Source organism: Strigops habroptila, chromosome 1 (assembly GCF_004027225.2).
Source record: "Strigops habroptila isolate Jane chromosome 1, bStrHab1.2.pri, whole genome shotgun sequence".
NCBI classification, from domain to species: domain Eukaryota; kingdom Metazoa; phylum Chordata; class Aves; order Psittaciformes; family Psittacidae; genus Strigops; species Strigops habroptila.
This window is the reverse complement of record NC_044277.2, coordinates 116,479,624-116,499,397: the sequence shown is the minus strand read 5'-3', so window position 1 is coordinate 116,499,397 and position 19,774 is coordinate 116,479,624. Positions and strand designations below refer to the sequence as shown.

Genomic DNA, 19,774 nt, shown 5'->3' with positions numbered 1-19,774 from the left:
AAATCCCATTTTAGATATTCATAACCTCTTCTGGATCTCAATCCAGAGGTAGGTCTTTATACTTCAATAAGCAACCAAAGAACTATTGATTACATAAAATACATGCAAGCAGCTAAGGGAGAATATTTCAGAATATCCACGACTGGATTGCACAGTAACTGAGTTAACACAGACATAGCACACAAAATGAAATGTAGAACAGACTTAGGAAAACACTTAATCTCCAGAAGCAAAAAGCTAATAAATTCATAAACTTTTACATATGGATCATTTCTCATATAAATGTTTTCTTGCTGGCAAGGTAATGAGCTTGCATTTGTCAAAAATAGGCATATGAAGTACAATGAGAGTGAACTCATGCAGTGAGACCTAAAGGCCGAAACTGTTGCTTGGACATACAAGAGGCACCACAAAATAAGCACCCACCCAAACCTTTTGCTTTCGGGTTTCATGACGATTCAGAAAGTCTGCTCGAATATAGCCACCTGTCTACTGCTTTGCTGTCTACCTTAGTGTTTTTCTACACAGGCAGCAAATCCCAATCAGTCTGTTTTTGCAACATAAATGCATGAGATTAGTGACTGCAAGAGCAAACAGAATCTGTTTAAATCCTGTAAGACAAGTGAATGATATTACTTCACAAGTATGAAACCTGAGATCTCTTTGCCTTTAATTTAAAAAACCTGTACCTAATAATCACATTAAAGTCTGTTTGGCATGCCAGACAGCTTTTACTTCCTCTGTTATTTTTACAATTTGAACATCCTTTGTAGTTACTGAAATTCATTTATGCCTTTCAGCAAATATTTTTTTTTACTTTTTATCTATAAAGGTAGGTATTGTCAAGTACAATATACTTCTTTAATTTCACATCTAAGTGCTTCTTCTCAATTTTTGAATTCAGCAAAAGCTGACAATCATTATTATAAATCTTCACAAGGCTTAGCATTTGTCAAGTCAAACAATATAATTTTTACAGAATAGTAGTCTTGAAACTCCACTCCATTCATTATTCATATTATGTTATAGGGTGTCCACAGTGCTTAGGAAATTCAAACGTAACTTTTAAATTTTGTTTTAAATGGTCAATTATTTCCTTAAGTATTGGAGAACAGGAATGAGAACTAACCCTGGAGCAACAAATTCAGCAAGGAAAATGGGTCAAAGAACAGATGTTTAGAGGATGACAGAGAGCAGTGGTACAGGTAACCAGGTCAGCAGGCAGGAATCCTGATTAGAGTTAACTGAACTCCATTTCCCTTTCATAATCAAAACACTTGAAAATCTAATTTATAACACCAGCCAACTGCAATAAAAATTACTTTAAAAGCTGTAGAAGCTTTCAGTTGTGAAAGCAATAAGATTTCATTAGAGTATGCCGGTTGAAAATCATCTTTATGGGAAAAGATTGCTAAATTCCCAAAATGCATATATTAAAATGACAATTAGCAATTTAAATAATTAAACATACTGATAAAATGAGCACAACTTAACCTCATCTATTTTGGGTTGATTATTCATTGGCTGTTAAAAGATGTCTTCCTAGAGAGAGACAAGATAAACATATCCTATATTTAACATGACAAAAGTTAAAAGTAATAAGCCTCCTCACAGTATGCCTGCACCATAGTTGCAAGCTCAACTTAGCTCTGAGCTGAAAAGCACAGGAGTATCTTTGTTGCAAAGATATTTATGCTGGTATCACATGAGGCAGCATAAATAGAAACAGAAGAGCTGAATGAGCTCAGGGGCACTACAGCATGGACATAGCACTTTATTGTTGGATTTTGGCTGGCAGTTTCCCAGTGGCCTGCAGCACATCATGTGGATGTACCTGTCTGGACAGGGAATCTAGCAGACATACCCATACAATGGGCCTTATAGTAATTCTTATTTCTGCAGTATTTTGGGAAATAACAATTAACAAACTTAAATGTCCACAAAATTCCAATTTGAGTAGTAGTAGTAAACAAAATCTGAAAGAACAATTTGTTAGGAATTACTGAATTTCAGAACAGTCAAGCTAACGTATACTAACCAACTATAGTGACTATCTGGCTTTAATTTTACATTTTTTAAAATGAGTTCACACATGCTTCCAATTGTAGGGAAGGTTTTGTTTCCTCCCCCTTTCCTCCTAGATGGCTTGCATTTGCCAGTCTAATCACAGACCATATGAGGAGAAGGACCTAACCTCAGGCAGAATCACCACATTGACATTGTTTCTTGCAGATGTTTGTGTAACCTGTTCTAAAGGCCTGCAAATATGGAGACTTCACAGCAGCTTATTCCACTGATATATCATCTCCATTGTAATTCTTCACCCCTCAATGTCTACCTCTGCAGCCTGTGATAAAATTGAGGTAATTACTTCTTACCCTATAAAACAATTACAGTGCACAAGCCCCTTTCTCTTTACAGTTTTCTTTCTATGTAGATGAGTATTTACATCCTTACTACACAGTTTCTTTCAGTTCAACAACATGAATTCCTTCACAATCTTTCCCAATTATTCCCAACTGATTCACAAAATCACAATTATTTTCTTTTACTCTCATCTGGACTCTGTATTGAATCACGTGTTTAAGTGCAATATTGAAACCTAGAGACAAACTAAGGATGTAGATGCAGGTTTACCATCCTCCTATTTGTATATTCTCAGTAAGATGCTTGCCTTTTTCACAACAACTAGCTATTTGTTGACCTGTATCTAGCTCATTATCTCTGCTAATCCCCACGTTCCTTCTGCTTTTTAAGAGCTATCTCTAACCAGTTGTTTGGCATCTTTTATTTTTGAACCTCATCACCATCTTGCTGTGTGTCCTTGCATGTATTGTCTGTTTAACTACATCCTACTTTTTGCATCTTATTTTTCCAGTTTGTCCTGACCTTTTTGAATTCTGCTCATCTTCCAATAGCTCCCTTAGCTAAGCTCCAATAGTTCCTCTTAGCTATGTAAGATTTACATGTGCTCACCAGATTCTGGGGTATCGAAGCCATGTTCTAGCAAATCAAGGATTTGTTCCAACCTGAACAAATCTCTCAATGAGTCTGACACACAAACTTGGGCTTTCTTTGTATGTGAAAAAGCAGTGTTAAAGCTACAAGCATTCTAATGAAGCACTTTGCTTCATAGTGTTCCAAACCTCATTAACCTGATGGCAGGAGAAAAATTCAGAAATATATTAAAAAACCCTCCAAAAGAAATAAATCCACAAAACTAAGTTAAAACAACACCATGAAGCTGAAAAGTTAACAAAAGCCAAGAACACTCTCCTCAAGTCACTTCATCCTGCTTAAAAACTGCCACTGGAAACAAATACAGTTTGATGTACTTTTTTAAAAAAAGAAGGAGTTTAAGGCAATTTAAAATGGAATTTCTTTGGGGTGGTTAGAAAGAGTGAATTTCACTGATGCTCTTCTGGCATATATGAATAGTTTCAGCTTATTCTTTAAAAAGTAACAAAATATTTTTCTAACCTTTTTTTGGTGAGGAAGAAAGCTTTGAGACAGAAGCAACAATGGAAAGATCATTTTGGACTGGATTACTTCGAACTGTTTTTATTAACACCTATTTAGCCAATCTACTATTAAAAAGGGTTTGAATGCTTAAAATCACATGGAAACAAGCACACTGTACCTTGCCAATCCTTCTACTTCAGTTTTCTAACTGTGAGAGGAAACCCAAGCCTTACTGCTCAATATTTTACAGGAAAAGAAACAAGCAGAAAGTGGTCTTAAGTTTTAAAAAAAGTGTTCCCTGTGTCACAGAAAATACTGGAAAAACAAATTCAAATTTGCCCTTTAGTGTTTTTCTTTTTTAAGATGCATTTGCCAGATAATACACACTTCAAACTCTCTCTAGCTTGACTAACTCTGTATTAGCTGTATGCAAGGGATTCCCAAGCTCTGCTACACAAGCTATTTCGAAACAGCACCGCATACACCAAAACTTACCTACCTGCACCTCTGCCAGAGAAACAGGGAACAGTTGTTTGGGCAGCAAATGGTGCCTGCACAGGCAGGCACCTCTTTTTCTGTGCACAAAGTTTAGCAAAACCAGATGATTTTCCCGCAGCTTTAGTGTAATGTTTCTTATTCAACTATGATGATGCCCAAGCAAAGTAAGAATCATAGAAAGTAAGAATCCTTCCTGTAAATTGACTATTCTATGTCACCTTCAACAAACATACAGCATAAGCTGTACATCTTCTTCAATAGCTGAACGGATATATCTGAAGTAGTTCCCAGTTTCCACATCTCTGAGATCCAGAGAAGTTGCCAGGATGCTTTTGTTTAAGTATTTCCTCTTACAACCTAATCACTGCAAAAGTAGCAGAACTCTAATAACTAGTCTGTGTCAGGAAAGCTGACCTAGCACTATCAGCAGTCAGAAATTTTTAGAGAAGTAAAAACTTGTGTGGAGAACACTTACACTAATCATATAGTTGGAGGTCAATGGAAGTAAAAAGGATTACACTCAGACCTTTCTCCACACAGAAAAATCCCTGAAAATTCCTTTTTTTCATACAGGAAATGAGAGCTCTTAGAATATACCCCTTTCGTTTCTCTTTCCAATTCACTGAAAAAAAAACAAAAGCATGTTGCTCAAGACTTCTCTCCTTCTTCCCAGTACTGGATGTGTGCAAGTATGGTGGCCAAATGTATTAGCAAAGGTTTCTTAACAAAGAATGTTTTCACACCTGTATCAAGGAATAAAGCAGAAAATGGGTGCAAAAGGCAACTGAAGATAGTTTTAGTTTTGTGATCAGTATATGTGGAACCATTCCACATGTCTGTGTTATCAGTATCAAGAAAATTAATCAGTTTCTCCAAAGCAATCTCTGATCTTTCCCATGCACACTGCATACTACCAAGCCATGTGAAATATTTTTGCTGTTAATATCTGCTTAGTAAGATGTAGCATCTTTTTAATAAAGTCACTGCAGTAGTATGAACACCACAAGGAGTAAGATAAACAACGCTAAATAGGATAAAAAAAGAGAATTTCATTTGCATAACAGGTTAGTAAGTTCATGCTTACATCTATTTACTTGCAAACAATATATGTTATTCTAAAATGATAAGAATGCAAATGGCTTGTTTTCTAGTATGTAACAGAACTGTACAGATGCATTAAATCTTTAAAAATAACCTCTAAAAATGTCTTTTTGTAATGATACCAACAAGGGAAAAAAACCCACTTAAGACATACGTAAATTGCCCAGAAGGCTATAATGGGTTACATTTCACTCTAGCCAGAGGCTTTGTTTCCCATTATTTAAGATAATTCCTGAAATATAATAAATAAAGAACATCTAATCTCAAAATGTACATCAACAGATTTAAACATTATTCTCATTAACCCCTACAGAGCCTATAAAATAGGGTCAGCTGAAAGGGCTTTCAAATGGTCCTCAGCAGACACTACATCATGTTCTAGTGATCTATTGCTTGAAAAGGAAAAGTCTTTTACAGCCTAGCCCCTAAGGGTTTTAAGATCATAACACTTAAAATCCGCAAGTACAAGCTTTCTTTGATATCTGGTACAATACTATAAAATATGAATTAACAAGGCTATTAATCATTTTACACAACATTATTAACCATGCTATAATCCAGGAAAAGGGATTGAAATAGTATCATATGTATAACTTGTTTTAAAGTTTGTAAAAATATTTCAGTTTAATTAATGGAAACCACCTGTCTAAACACCATTAGCTCATCTACATTTTTTAAGGACTGGCTTGAAACAGAAATGTAATCTTTAACCAAGTCACACAAACATTCGCTTGCAGTGAAAGGAAGTTGCTACAAAACCTGAAGCGCATTGTTTTTCTGTTATTGGGTTACAGTAGCTCAAGTCGGTAAGCACCAGAATCCCCCACCCAGCTGATCAGTTACAGCTGTTAATTGTGAAGGGAGAGACTGGCTCACATCTGCTTCTTGCATAGTTAGTTAATGGTTCACTTCCAGGTCCTAAAAGGATTGTAGCCTCTCTCAAAAGACAATGTCGGCCCCCATGTACGTCTGCCTTCTACACTGCCTGTCTTGTTCTGGTTTGTCACTCTCTATACAATGCAAATCTGAGTGAACTCACATCTGCCACTGATCGACCCAATTCGTGAGCAATCTTTTCCCATCGACCTGGAGTCCCTCCTGGGAACTTAACCATACTTCTTGTCAGCTGGCTGAGGTCCTCCTCTGTCCATTCAGGTGCCTGTAAAACATTTGTAAAACATTCATTACACTGGGATACTGGACATATTTTTGTGAAGTAATATAGTAAAAAAAAAAAAACTTCAAAAGAATTCATCAAATCGTGTATTAAAAATAATTAATAGCTTCAAGTATCTGGCTACCATCTCCTTGTGCTGTCACCAAAAATGCATAAAACCAACAGACTAACAGTAAGATATTAAAAATTCTTAACACTCAAAAAATGCATTTTGTATATTATATAGACTAATACATTTAATTTCTATCAACATTTATACAATGTACATAGCAATATAAAATGCAGCAAAAATAAAAAGCAACAACACTTTTATTAAAGATTATGGGGTTATCCAGGGAGAAAATTAGAAGGGCTAAAGCCCAATAATAAGTTAATCTGGCTACTGCTGTAAAAGACAATAAAAGTGTTTCATTTAATATATTAGGAACAAAGGAGGGCTAAGGAGAATCTCCATCCTTTATTGGATGGGGGGATGTGACAAAGCATGAGGAAAAGGATAAGGCACTTAATGCTTTCTTTGCTTCAATCTTTAACAATAACACCACTTGTCCTCCAGGTACCCAGCCCCCTGAGCTGGAAGACAGGGATGGAGAGCAGAATGAAGCCCCCATAATCCAAGGAGAAATGGTCAGCAACCTGCTACACCTCTTAGACACACACAAGTCTATGGGGCCGGATGGGATCCACCCAAGCGTATCAAGGGAGCTGGCAGAAGTGCTCACCAAGACACTTTCCATCATTTCTCAGCAGTGCTGGGTAACCAGGGAAGTCCCAGTTGACTGGAGGTTAGCAAATGTGACGCCCATCTACAAGATGGGCCGGAAGAAGGATCCAGGGAACTACAGGTCTGCCAGCCCGACCTTGGTGCTGGAGCAGATCATCCTGACTGCCATCCCGTGGCATGTACGGGACAACCAGGCAACTGGGCACAGTCAGTACAGGCTTATGAAAGACAGGTCCTGCTTGGCTAACCTGATCTCCTCCTATGACAAGGTGACCCACTTAGTGGATGAGATCCCAAAGAGTGGTGGTGAATGGTGTCACATCTAGCTGCTGACTAGCTACAAGTGGTCCTCCCCAGGGCTCAGTATTGGGGCCAGTTCTGGTTAATATCTTTATCAATGCTATGGATGAGGGGACCAAGTGCACCCTCAGTAAGTTTGCAGCAACACCAAGTTGGGTCGGAGCGTTGTTCTGCTGGAGGATAGAAAGGCTCTGCATAGGGATTTGGACAGGTTGGATCCATGGGCCGAGACCAGTGTATGAGGTTCAATAAAGCTCAGTACTGGGTCCTGCTCTTAGGCTGCAACAACCCCATGGCATGCTACAGGCCTGGGGAAGAGTGGCTGGAAAGGTGTCCAGAGGCAAAGGACCTGGGGGTGATGACTGACAGCTGCTGAACATGAGCAGCTTGTGCCCAGGTGGCCAAGAAGGCCAAGAGCATCCTGGCCTGTATCAGAAATAGTGTGGCCAGCAGGACCAGGGCAGTGACCATCCCACTGTGCTCGGCACTGGTGCGGCCACACCTCCAACACTGTGTTCAGTTCTGGGCCCCTCACTACAAGAGAGACATTGAGGTGCTGGAGCAGGTCCAGAAGGACAATGAATGTGGTGAAGGGCCTGGATCACAAGTTTGATGAGGGAACTGGGATGGTTCAGCCTTCAAAAAAGGAGACTCAGGGAAGACCTTATCACTCTCTACAACTACCTGAAAGAGGTTGCAGTGAGATGGGTGTCAGTCTGTCTTCCAAAGTAACAAGTGAGAGGACAAGAGGGAATGGTCTCAAGTTGCACCAGGGGAGATTTAGATTGGATATTAGCAAAAAATTTCTTCACCAAAATTGTTGTCAAGCACTGGAACAGGCTGCCCAGGGCAGTGATGGAGTCACCATTGCTGGAGGTATTTAAAAGACGTGTAGATGGGGTGCTCAGGGGTGTAGTGTAGTGGTGGGCTTGGCAGTGCTAGGTTAATGGTTGGACTCAAAGACCTTGAAGGTCTTTTCCAACCTAAACAATTCTATGACTAAACCACAGTTTAAGACGCAAAATTTTAGACACTGATTTAATTGTACATATAAGATTTTTTCCAGCAAAGAAAGAAAATGTCCTCATTTTTACATTTTAAAAAGCCTCTAAATAAAAGAGAATAGTCATTTTAGCTTTTTGTCAGTGTAATCATCCTATGTTTTTAACATTCTGGGATGATTCAGGAATGAAATCTGTTGATTCTAATATTCCATTAAGACAATTAAACAACACTCCTCGCCCACAGAAGCACAGTTATGCCACAAAACCAAACCGGGTGCTTCTACCACCCCATAACCAGAAGATATAAAAATGTTTTGCTCTAACTACACAACACAATCTGTTATAAACAACTGTCTTCATAAGGGCCATATAAAAGTGAACAAAGCAAGGAACCCACAATTAGAGCAGTTTAAGGCATGAAATCACACTTGCCTCAGCAGGCAAGACACAGTAACCATTTTTGACATTTGCAGCATCTTTGCCAGTGACCACAGAGCCGAATCTTTGTTACCATCAGTAGTGTGCCATTTTATTTATTTTTAAGAAATTCTTTATGACATACCTCTTCTAATCACCATTTCCGATAATGAACAGGCACATATCAAGCGGTTTGCATTACAGAGCCATCAGGACAGAACAACAGTCAGAGGTGAGTGACCCCAGGGACCATCTCCACAACTACAGCAAAGCTTCTCCCTGACACTAATCCTGCCTGTCATTCTCCCACTGTGCTCTAACCACACTGACATCCGCCTGCCGCACTGCAAGCTTAACGGGGCCCTTCCTGACTTTTTACTGTCTCCCCCAATCAATGGTTCAAGCGTGCTCTTTTCACCATGTCCAAATGGCAGCTTCACTCATAATCAAAGTGCATCGCTCCTGTTAAAGGGCTTCCCGAAAGGCTCCACCATTTGCATTCATTTGCAAAGCAAACTACTTTTATTCACTTTGTTCTGCTATCAAGAGTGTTCCCTGAAGCAGATAAATTGGCATAAATACAACCTGCCACTTAAAAGACAGTAAATAATAGCCAATAGTAGCAAGGATTTCATCAGTCGTCCTAGTTTGGATCCATGTAGTCCTTTATTCAATGCTGAAAGCCTCAGACATTCATATTCGGATAGTTTTTAATGCAAGTATAAAACGAATTATCTATGATGATTCAAACGCAAGACGCTTAAATAATGCGTGTTAAATAATGAGAGATCTCACACATACATTATATGCATTATCATACAACTACACTCTGGCCTACAGAAGAAATGATAAATAGATAGAAAATCTCCACATTGCACAATAACCTTATTACTTTTATTGTATTAAAAATGCAATATACTCCATATATTTGTTATATCCATATATAGATTTTATACTAAAATATTTCTAAGAAATTTTTAGAAGGGAAGATTTGGGGTATTTAACGTTCTAGTTAGAATAATTTTCGTCGCTGGAATGTAAGTAACCAAAAAATCTTAGGAGTCTTTTCTTCAAAAAGTAATCAGATTTCATACCTCAAAAATAGCCTTAATATGCAGTTTACTTAATTTTCTATCTAATTTTTATTAAAACTTTGTGGGGTTTTGTTGTTGTTGCTTTTGGGGGTAGGGGGAGGTGTTGTTTCTTTCTTTCTTTCTCATTTTTTAAAAAGTAAATTCACAGCTATTCTTTCTTACCATAACCAAAGCATATCTAAGCAATTACACACGGAAATCAAGACGATCTTTTCAGTAATGTGCACACATCGGAAGCTTTCTGGTAAGTTTTATTTTCAGGCTTTTTTGGTAATCTTTGATTTTCCTACGTGCTCACAACTTTACTAACGATTTGTAAATATTACAGAACTCATAAGGTTATCTTCCTAAATAACAGACAATATTACAATCATTCTGTGGATCTGTAGCTAATTACATAGCTAATTCACAGCACAAGAATTCATTAGCTACATTAAAATATCAACTTGTTAATCTTATTTCAAGCTGATGATAATTTTAGAATGTGAAGATCTTAAACATTTATGAACTTGGAAAATCTTTGAAAAAGCTTTTAGAAAATCCACTCTTAACTGCTAAAGCTGTAAAAGAGCTTTTGTGAATTTGCAATTCCTCAGCAACAGTTAATTGTGTCTTTAGATGCAACAGCGCCTACTGTGATCCAACTACTACAAGCAGCTACGAGGGTGGTCATGGTGTGAATGTATTCTCCCTGTTCTAATCTGTAGCCAACTGTAACTGTGAGAGTCAAATGAATGCATAAACATACTGCTTTGTCACCTAAAACCATGTGTGTCCAATATTACTGAAACACTGGGCCAAAATTCATCTCTACAGTAAAGCAATGGAAGACACCACATGGCGAGGGGACAGCTGTTGTTACTACACAAGCATTCAGATTTTGCATCAAAAAAGCCCCATTCTGGGATTAACTCCCCATACTGAATACAAAATTAAAAGTACAGAGTTATGGCCTACAGTCTTTAAAATTAAAATAAGCTACAAGTGTAGATATAAAAAATTCATAGCATTCCCATAAATAATAATCCTCAAACATGGTTTATTATACATAGCTGCCAATATTGAAGGATTAGTTCATCCAAACACTATGCACCTTCTGTAGAAAAGAAATATGAATGTGGTTTATTGTGTGGCATCACTGTTACACGTGCACCTGCACCTTGCAGTTCCATACCACCTTTTCCAGCATGACAGAGTTTTACAGTTTTAGGATTTTTTCTTTAAATATGAGCAACTCTATTTTCAATTACATTAAAAGAAGATTTTTTTCAGACAATAAAACATTTCTTTTCAAGAAAACAGTCTGACTTGTTAAGACACATTAACATTAATAAGAATAAAGCCATATACTCTCTTCTGGATAAAATTGGGAAGTGGCTAGTATTTGAGATTTTATGAAGAAACTTTTATTTATGCTGACTTGACAATATGAGATAATCACATTTTTTTTAGATTAAATTTTAAGTTTGGATCATTTTTTCCTGTCATCAATATACTGTAGATTCAATTGAAATCACTGTTGTATGGAAGTTTGGCTAATGTTTTCAGTTTCACTCTGCTTCATCTGATTTTGGTGATTTACTGATCTGACCATGTCTTGTCCACGATCTTGCAAATAAACCATGAGGCAGCATCTGCTTAAAAACGTATGTGCAAGCATTTGTAGAGCAAGGGTCCTAGTAAAATCCCAGTTTTGCAAATCAGGAAACATTTAACTAACATGAAGGTGGTGTTTCTATCCAGTTACCAGAAAAACAGCATGTAGAAGTTTTCATTATTTAATTTCTTGCCCATAATATCTTATTTTTCTTACACTATTCTATATTCTTACAATTTTTTGCTTTATCTGTAAGAAGTCTGAAGCCAGTCTTGCTTTATCAAGTCTAGTACACACCTGGCGGTTGCTGAACACTAATGATCTGCTGCAGTTCTAAAGATGTCTTGTGAAGCTCTAAAGATCTGCTAAAGGGTATTAATGATCTGAAATCATATTCAAAGCCACATGTTCATATAATCCTTTGGTCCTTCAAAGCTATTACTCAAATCCAACTTCCCCGAGTACTGTTTTTATTAAGTGAGCCAACAAAAACAAAGACAGCTATACTGTTTCAGAGCAATAGTCAAGGTAGGCCAGTAAGCTCATTATTTGTGTTCAGGGAGTGCAGCTGTAGAAAACTTTACTATATACTTTGTGATAACAAAAAGGATTATGTTTATCATTCATCCTTTTCAGTCCCACTCTGATCTGAAAAAAACAGGAACCATATGCAGATACCAAGGGCAAAAGGAAGGCAAGCATACAGGTGTCCTATACTTACCCTAATATTTTCCCAGACTCAAATTGGTTTCAGCTCAAGGAGTTTCTCTAGGTTATTTTACCTATTTAGTAACTCCCAATGAACCTGTCTTCAATTTTTTTCCAGTTTCCCAAAACTATGTACAATTTCTGGATTTGCAACATCATCTTCATGAGGAGTTGCACGCATTTGCTACCCCTTATACAAGGAACACATTATTTTGTCTGTTCTGAACCTGGCTCCTGCTAGCTTTGTTGACACCTAGCTTTTGGCTTTGAGTGAAGAACCAGCAAATAGTCTATGTCTACTGACTTCCACGTCACTCAACTTCGTTCAGAACAGCCCTCCATAGCATTCCCCTGTGAATTGTCCATTCCTGGCTAAAGAGTCCTAATCCACTCATGTAAAAGCCATTTTATGCATAATACTGCCCATCATGCCTTTTCCTAAACCACCTGCAATTCCATTATAACCAACCTCTTTGAAATGAGGTACGAAACTGCACACAGCAGGATTAATCATAAATTTATACAGTGGAATAAGGATTCTTCTGGTTTGCTCTCTATTCCTTAGCAATTTCTAACATTTGCATTGGGTTTTGGGATGAGCCAATGTTTTCAATGAAGCCAGCACTGATAACTCCTAACATCTCACTCCTCAAGGATCAAGGCCAGCTCAGAGCTCATCATCTTGTGCATGAAGTTAGGACAATCATTCACTGTATCAACATTTGCATCACTTCGTATTTAGACGCTGGGAAATTTTTCTGCCATTTTATTGCCTGAGCAGTCAAATTCATAAGATTGCTCTGCAGTTCTTCAGGGTCAGTTCTCATCTTTGTTATTCCAAATTATACTATCATTGATAAACTCACCTTAAGTCTAATTTTTTTACCATATTATAATTTTCATTATATTTTATGAATACATTGAACATCACAATTCCCAGCAGAAACTCAGCTGAATTCACTGCTAACCTTGCTCTACTGAAAAGAGTTCTTCTATCCTCCATTTCCCATCTTTAACTAATTATTTATCTGGGAATTTATCCTTCCTCTTATCCCATGACTGCTTTCTTTCCTTAAAAGTCTACAAGCCTTGTTAAACCCTTCTGGAAAACCAAGCAGACTTTATCAACCAGATAACCTTCCCCCCGCATATTTGTTAACCGTTTTATGAAGCCCAGAGGGTTTCAGGCAGGACTTCACTTTATAGAAACAATTTTCAGGACCTATGCAGGTCATTTACCTGGTGCTTACTATTCTATTCTTTATTTCAGTTTTGGATAATTTTCCCCAAAGAGATGTACAAGCCTGTGAAGGTCCCTGAATTCCACTGACAACTTAACAAATAGAATGACATATTTTCCTTTTCAGTCCTCAGGTACCCAAGAAAATACACAGTTAATTGAACTATTTAATCCTTAAATTTTCTTTGTACTCTTGGTTGCATATCCTATGGTCCCAGTAACTTAAATAATTTAATCTTAAATGATATTTTACATAGGTCTAAAAGAATATTCGATATTAATTTTAGATTTTTTCAAAGCAACTACATGTAAATATACAGATACAACTAATTATCTTCAATTATAAGCTTATCAAGTTAATAATCTAACCATAATAATTTTTGTTTATACTGTTCCTTACACAGGAATGCCTTCAGCATTAAAAGCACTGGATATTAAATGATATAAATAACCTAAGAAGACAACAGCTTTTAGAGAAAAGTGAGAACCTAAGAACAGAAGCATGAAGTTTCACCTACTTCAGTATCACGTCTTCTACCATGTGCAGCAGCAAACATTTTAGGACAGCGGAATTCTTTCCCTTGCAGGTGCCCCAAACCTAGATAGGGATTTCCTAAGCATGAATTTAAATCTATTTCTGTTACAAAGCCAATGATGAAGCTGTTCGCTCTCCTCATCCCACTTTTGCTCTTAATCAACATTATAAGCTGGCTTTCTACACACATTCAGTTTCTCGCTTCTCATACCCTGCTGCCTTTTCATTCCTCTGTCCAATGTGTTTCTGCCCTGCTCTATAGCTCTATATGTAATACAGATGGAAGAAAAAAAAAAAACAAAACAAAAAACACCCAAAACCAAAAAACACCAGCACTCTCCTCCAAAAAAAAAAAACAAAGCCCAAAACTCCACCAGTAAACAGTACGGTTTCTTTAATTACGAACACAGAGTTGAAAACTTTTCTGCAGTAGGACAGTCTGTAGGAAAAGACAGAACTCCTCAGCAGAGATTTTTCTAGACTTTGCCTGTTTCAGAATGGAGACTTCACAGACATTTCAATTAGTGCTGCCCCGAATAATTCTGCATCACTCCTTGCAACTCGCCACACTGCAGACCATTTCCAGATCCTTGCAGATATACATGAAACTCCTCTAATGACATTTTGCAATAACAAAAATGTATCTGTTTCCTGTTCTTTAACTAAGCATTACTCTAAAGGCTTTCCCTTTCATCTTATCATTACTTTGTCTCTGTACGAAGTCTTGCTGACAGATCCTGTCAAAAGCTTTATAAAGCCCAAGTACACTCTAACGCTCTAATAAGGCGGTGTAACTTTTCTTTAAATTCACCCTGACTTTTTACTATTATTTTAAAATTGGCACATCTAATAGTATTATTCATTTAATAATTTCAAAAAATTACCCAGCATGGAATTCATGATAACCAGCCTGTACTTGCCAGAATCCTCAATGAAGCTCAAAAATCGGTATACTATTTCCGTCTCTCATTTCAAGGCTCATTTAAGTAATTGCAAAAATATTAACAGCAGTATTAAATTGATTTAGGTTCAACTAATGGTGAAGACCATCATTCCAAGCAGTTTTTATTTATCAACTTCAGATGAATGCTTCAATCTCCCTTCTCCACTTGCCTTCAATACATGCCAAAACTCCCTAAACTCCTTTGCAGTAAACATGGGCGAGAAGGACTTTTAGCCCTAGCATCTTCTTGAAACTGCTTGATATTTTGATCATCCACTACTTCAACAAAATCCTTGGCAGTGCTCCTTCACCTATTTTCTTACAAAAAAGGTAATAATTATTTGTTCTTCAGCTTACCTTATTTTGGACTTGCATTTGACTTGCAAATCTTATGCTCTTTTGCATAAGCCTTTCCCTTTCTGTAGCTTTTTTCCTCCAATTAAACAGCTATCTTCATTTTTTAGTCTGAGACAAGAATAACTTAATTCCAGTAAAGTGAATATATTTGAGACTCTTCCACTGGCTACCATATTCATTATTCACAATTTTAACTTTTTTTTTTAAACTTCAAGCAGTCTGTTAATCCCTCCTAAATATATGTCAACAGATGATTTATAAACATTAAAAGAAAAACCCAAACCAAAACTAATTTTACTTCGAGAGTTTAAGCGTAAAAAACCAAAATATAAGTAAGTCCATAACTGTATACTGTCAATAAAACATTTCTCCTATGCTTTTGGGAAAGCAAAAGCAGTTGCAACCTATTCAGAAACATCAACTAAAATCTTTATTAACAAATATGCTTCACAGGTCAAAAAGGAATTATTCAGCTTTCTAATTCCTAAGCTGTGCATCTGTATGTACCTACATATATTGCTTATTTAACCTCAGCAGGAAGCCTGAGTGAATAATAGAGTCTTCCACCACCACCTTGGGCAGAATTACATGGTGTTGCCAGGCTACACCTAGACTTATAATAAGCCATACCCTAAGACTGAAAAGTTTGTGTTCTAACAGACAGACAAAAAGCAGGGGAGGAGGGCGAGAAGTGAGTATAAATCAAGTTAAGAACCAGCTACATGAAGCGGGAAGTCAATTTTTTAAAGTTATGGCTATATTCAGAAAGTTGCAGATACTTGAAAGACAGTAGTAATCAGTCACCCAACAGAAAAGGTGGCAAACACTGACTTAAAAATGAAGCACTGGATGAGCTATATTCTCAAGATGATTGCTATTATACAGCATTGATTCCAACATCTTCAGCTTTCACTTCTAGCCATTGGCCCTTTTGTGTCTTCCTCCCAGACCAAATGGCCCTTTAATAACAATTATTTTTTCCCATGAAGACACCTGCTAAGTTAAAAGGTCACTCTCCAAGTATCAGTAGATACCATTTCCAACCCCTGAGTAATTTCTACAGATTTTCTTTATGTCTATTTTCCTCCTTTTTCATGTAAATCCCCAAATTACAAAAAGCCGTTCAGATCTGACCTTTCCTCCCCTTTCCTATTCATTATTCCTACTTCGAGAATTCAGAGCCAAGAGCGGTTTATAATACTTTTTTTCTGTGAAAGTACTCCAGTTCTTCATAAAGAATCTTTAGGGGAAGGCAATTCGGAGCAGTAATTTTCAGATTTGCAGAACAAGAACACCTTAAAAAGCATCTCTAAATTAGTTTAATAAAAATATTTTCTCCTCAATAGAGCTGAAATCGCTCTAAAACAATGCCTTGTTAATGACTAATCACTGATATGAATGGTCATCTGGTTAAAGCCACATCACCTGGAAAAACAGGGGAGGCAAAAAGAATGATAACACTTCAGGATTTTATTGCAAAAATCTTTAGAAATACAACAGGAAAAGTGAGAGTTTTTTCATCAGGTGTCTGTGGGCAAGATTTTGGTAGCCAGGGTGGCCTCTCTGGGACGAGGTGAGAAGCTGTCCTGTGTGGGTCACAGCTAGCTCCAACAGAGCCACTGCAGGAGACAGCTGAGCCTGTCAGCCAAGCTGGTGGCACCTCTGGGGAAACGTCTTTAAGAAAGGGCAAAGTGCTGCATGGCAGTGTCAGGAGTGAGAGAAAGTGTGAGAAATAGCCCTGCAGACACCAAAGTCAGAGAGGAGAGGGAGCACCACAGCAGAGATTCCCCTGCAGCCTGTGGAGGAGACCACACTGGAGCAGATATCCACACTGCAGCCTGTGGAGGATCCCACACTGGAGCAGGTGGATATGCCCTGAAGGAACCACAACCCATAGAGGACCCATGCTGGAACAGGTTTATCTTGAAGAACTGCAGCCTGTGGAGGACCCATGCTGGAGCAAGGAAAAGTTTGAGAAAGAAGGAGTGGCAGCAAGGAACTATTAGATACTGACCAAACCCCCCCATACTCCATGCCCTCCATGCCACTGGGAGCAGGAGAGAGGTAGGAGAATTGGGAAAGATGGAGTGGAGCCTTCACCTTCAAGGGGTGTAGGAGGAAGGTGTTCTAGGTTTTGTTTCTCACCATTCAACTCTATTTTAACTGGCAATAAATAAATTTTATCCAAGTTGAGTCTGTTTTGTCTGTGACAGTACTTGATTACCTGATCTCCACGCCTTTACCTTGACCTATGAGCTTTTTCATCTTACTTTCTCCTCCAGTCCTGTTGAGGAGGAGGAGTGAAAGAGTGGCTGGGTGGGCACCTGGCAGTCAGCCATAGTAAAGAACTAAGCCACTAAAGAACTGTGAAGTAATAAGTTACAACATCCTGGTTTGTACTCAGGAGAAGTTTTGGGAAGAATTCTTTGGTAATCTCCCCTCAAAACTACAGGAGTAGAAGATTACTGGCACCTACAATTGCTGTTGTTGGTTACAACAGACAAATACCAGATTTAAAGAAAAACTCTGCTAGAATTACAGTAGTCTGCAAATTTACCTGCACAAAAAATAAAAAAAATTGTTATCTGTTAGGTATAACAAGACGAATTAGTTGGATTTCATACATTAACCAACAATAATTTTAGGTAAAAGTTATTGATTTCTAATAAAAAATTACTCCCTCAATGACTTCGTCACTTCCGAAAAATTTATTTTTTTCTTTTTATTAGTTTACAAAAAAAAGAAAATCTTCCATAGATGTCTACATTCTAAAGATGTTACTGTCACCCCTCTTAAATGGCAGTGTGTACTGGTTGCCTTCACTGAAATACTGAAGCCCTTTTGTGATCACAAAGGTTCAAAGAGATCACAGATAAAAACGACAATTCCATAAGACACAGTTAAAATGAGCATATATGCAAAGGACACAAAACCAAGAACAGTTATTAGAGCGTAAATGTCCTCATTTAAAGTTAAAGAATAATTATTCCCTAAACAGTCCTCAAATAGTATCAGAAGTCTAAATTAACTAATGAACTTCCTACCCCTGGCTTTCTTTAATGAGAGGTGTTCTGAATAATAATTTCTATTTCAATTTTCCTTGATCGGGAAGATATAAGTCATAACTTACATTTGATTAATAAGATGTTTCTCTCAGAATACTTTGTTTTAGTCAATTAAGACTGACATTACCCTTGCATTCTTTGAGAACGGAGTTAAAGTCAGTGAGTAGATGTATACCACTTAACAGTACAGAATCACAGAATAGTTGAGACTGGAAGGGAGATGACTGGAGGCCATTTGGTTCACACAGTGCTCAAGCAGGGCCACTACAGCCAGTTGCTGAGAACCACCACCAGACAGCTTTTGGATATCTATCTCCAAGTATGGCGACTCCACAACCTCCCTGGGCAACCTGTGCCAGTGCTCTGTCACTCTCACAGTAAAAAAAGTGTTTCCTGATGTTCAGAGGGACACTCACATTTGTGCCCATTCTTGTATCCTGAAGCACATTCTTGTATCATGAATCACAAAGCCTTGTTAAAACAGTTAAAATTTGGGTAAAGGCATAAGTAATTTATAGGTTAGGAAATTAGTAACAAAGATAAAAGGTTTTTCAAAGTCACACTTCTTAAAATTCTACATGGTTTGGGGGGCGGGTGGGCGGAGTTATCTATCAAAGTCAGTGAAGTCAGTGTAGAAATGCATCCAAAATCCCACAACTCCTCCATGCAGTCACAACATATCCATGGAGAGAAACAGCCCACTATAATCTGCTGTCGCACTTCAGTAAATTTGAGTTCTCTTTTCAGAGGTCATTCTTCCTATGGTATATGGGACAACCTTTCAGGAGCTACAGTTCTCTTAGTACATCTCTCAGTACATATTCATCACATCATTTATTGCCATCCTTCTGCTTGCTCACTCACATCAAACTTTGAAAATCCCAGAAGAAAAAGAGTACTTTTTTTTTTTTCTTACATTATACTCTTCCTCCTTTCTTAAGCAGATCCACCAGTCATGCTGACACTGCTGTATGGAAGACACTGAGTTATAAGGTTGGAATAGGAATCGAAGGACTTCTCCAGCAATGGTCTAATTAAAAGATACTAAGAACCCTTCTTGGTAGAGAAGCTGCTGTGTCCCCACCAAAATGAGGTATATTCAGCATCTAACCGAGGCACAGGTCACTGCAATACATGAAATTGTTTAACAGGAGGAAACAACTAGATGTCTTGAGGTTCATTCCAGCCCCAAGATATACATTTTCATGAAACAGGATTGGACACCAGAAAAAAAGTGGTATTTAAAAATTCTGGTTCTTGGTAAAGATCAGCATATCTAAGAACTTTATGAATTTGGTAATACAAATGGGATGGCATTAGATTAAGTGCATGATCCTTTCAATTTATACATAAACTGGAATCTCATCAACTGGAAGTAACAAAGAAAGAGCCAGGTTTACTGTTATTCAGAGCTCAAAAAAACAAGAGATAATACCAAATGGATGAAATAAGGTCCATCCAGAGACACAGAGAATCTAGCTTTAGAAAACGAAAACACCCAAACAAACATGCTTTTTATGCCAGGTTTTGTATTGCTTAATCCAGAATGGTT

At 37.6% G+C, this 19,774-nt stretch overlaps 1 protein-coding gene across 3 annotated transcripts in view; it reads right to left on the bottom strand.

Moving 5' to 3' along the window:
* DNAJC1 (DnaJ heat shock protein family (Hsp40) member C1) overlaps positions 1-19,774 on the bottom strand; it is a 118,397-nt gene that overhangs the window by 11,883 nt on the left and 86,740 nt on the right. For all 3 annotated transcript variants that reach the window (XM_030488228.1, XM_030488217.1, XM_030488239.1), the window contains one exon: positions 6,101-6,220. In XM_030488228.1, coding sequence (XP_030344088.1) covers positions 6,101-6,220 — 120 coding nt within the window. The remainder of the gene's footprint in view (positions 1-6,100; positions 6,221-19,774) is intronic.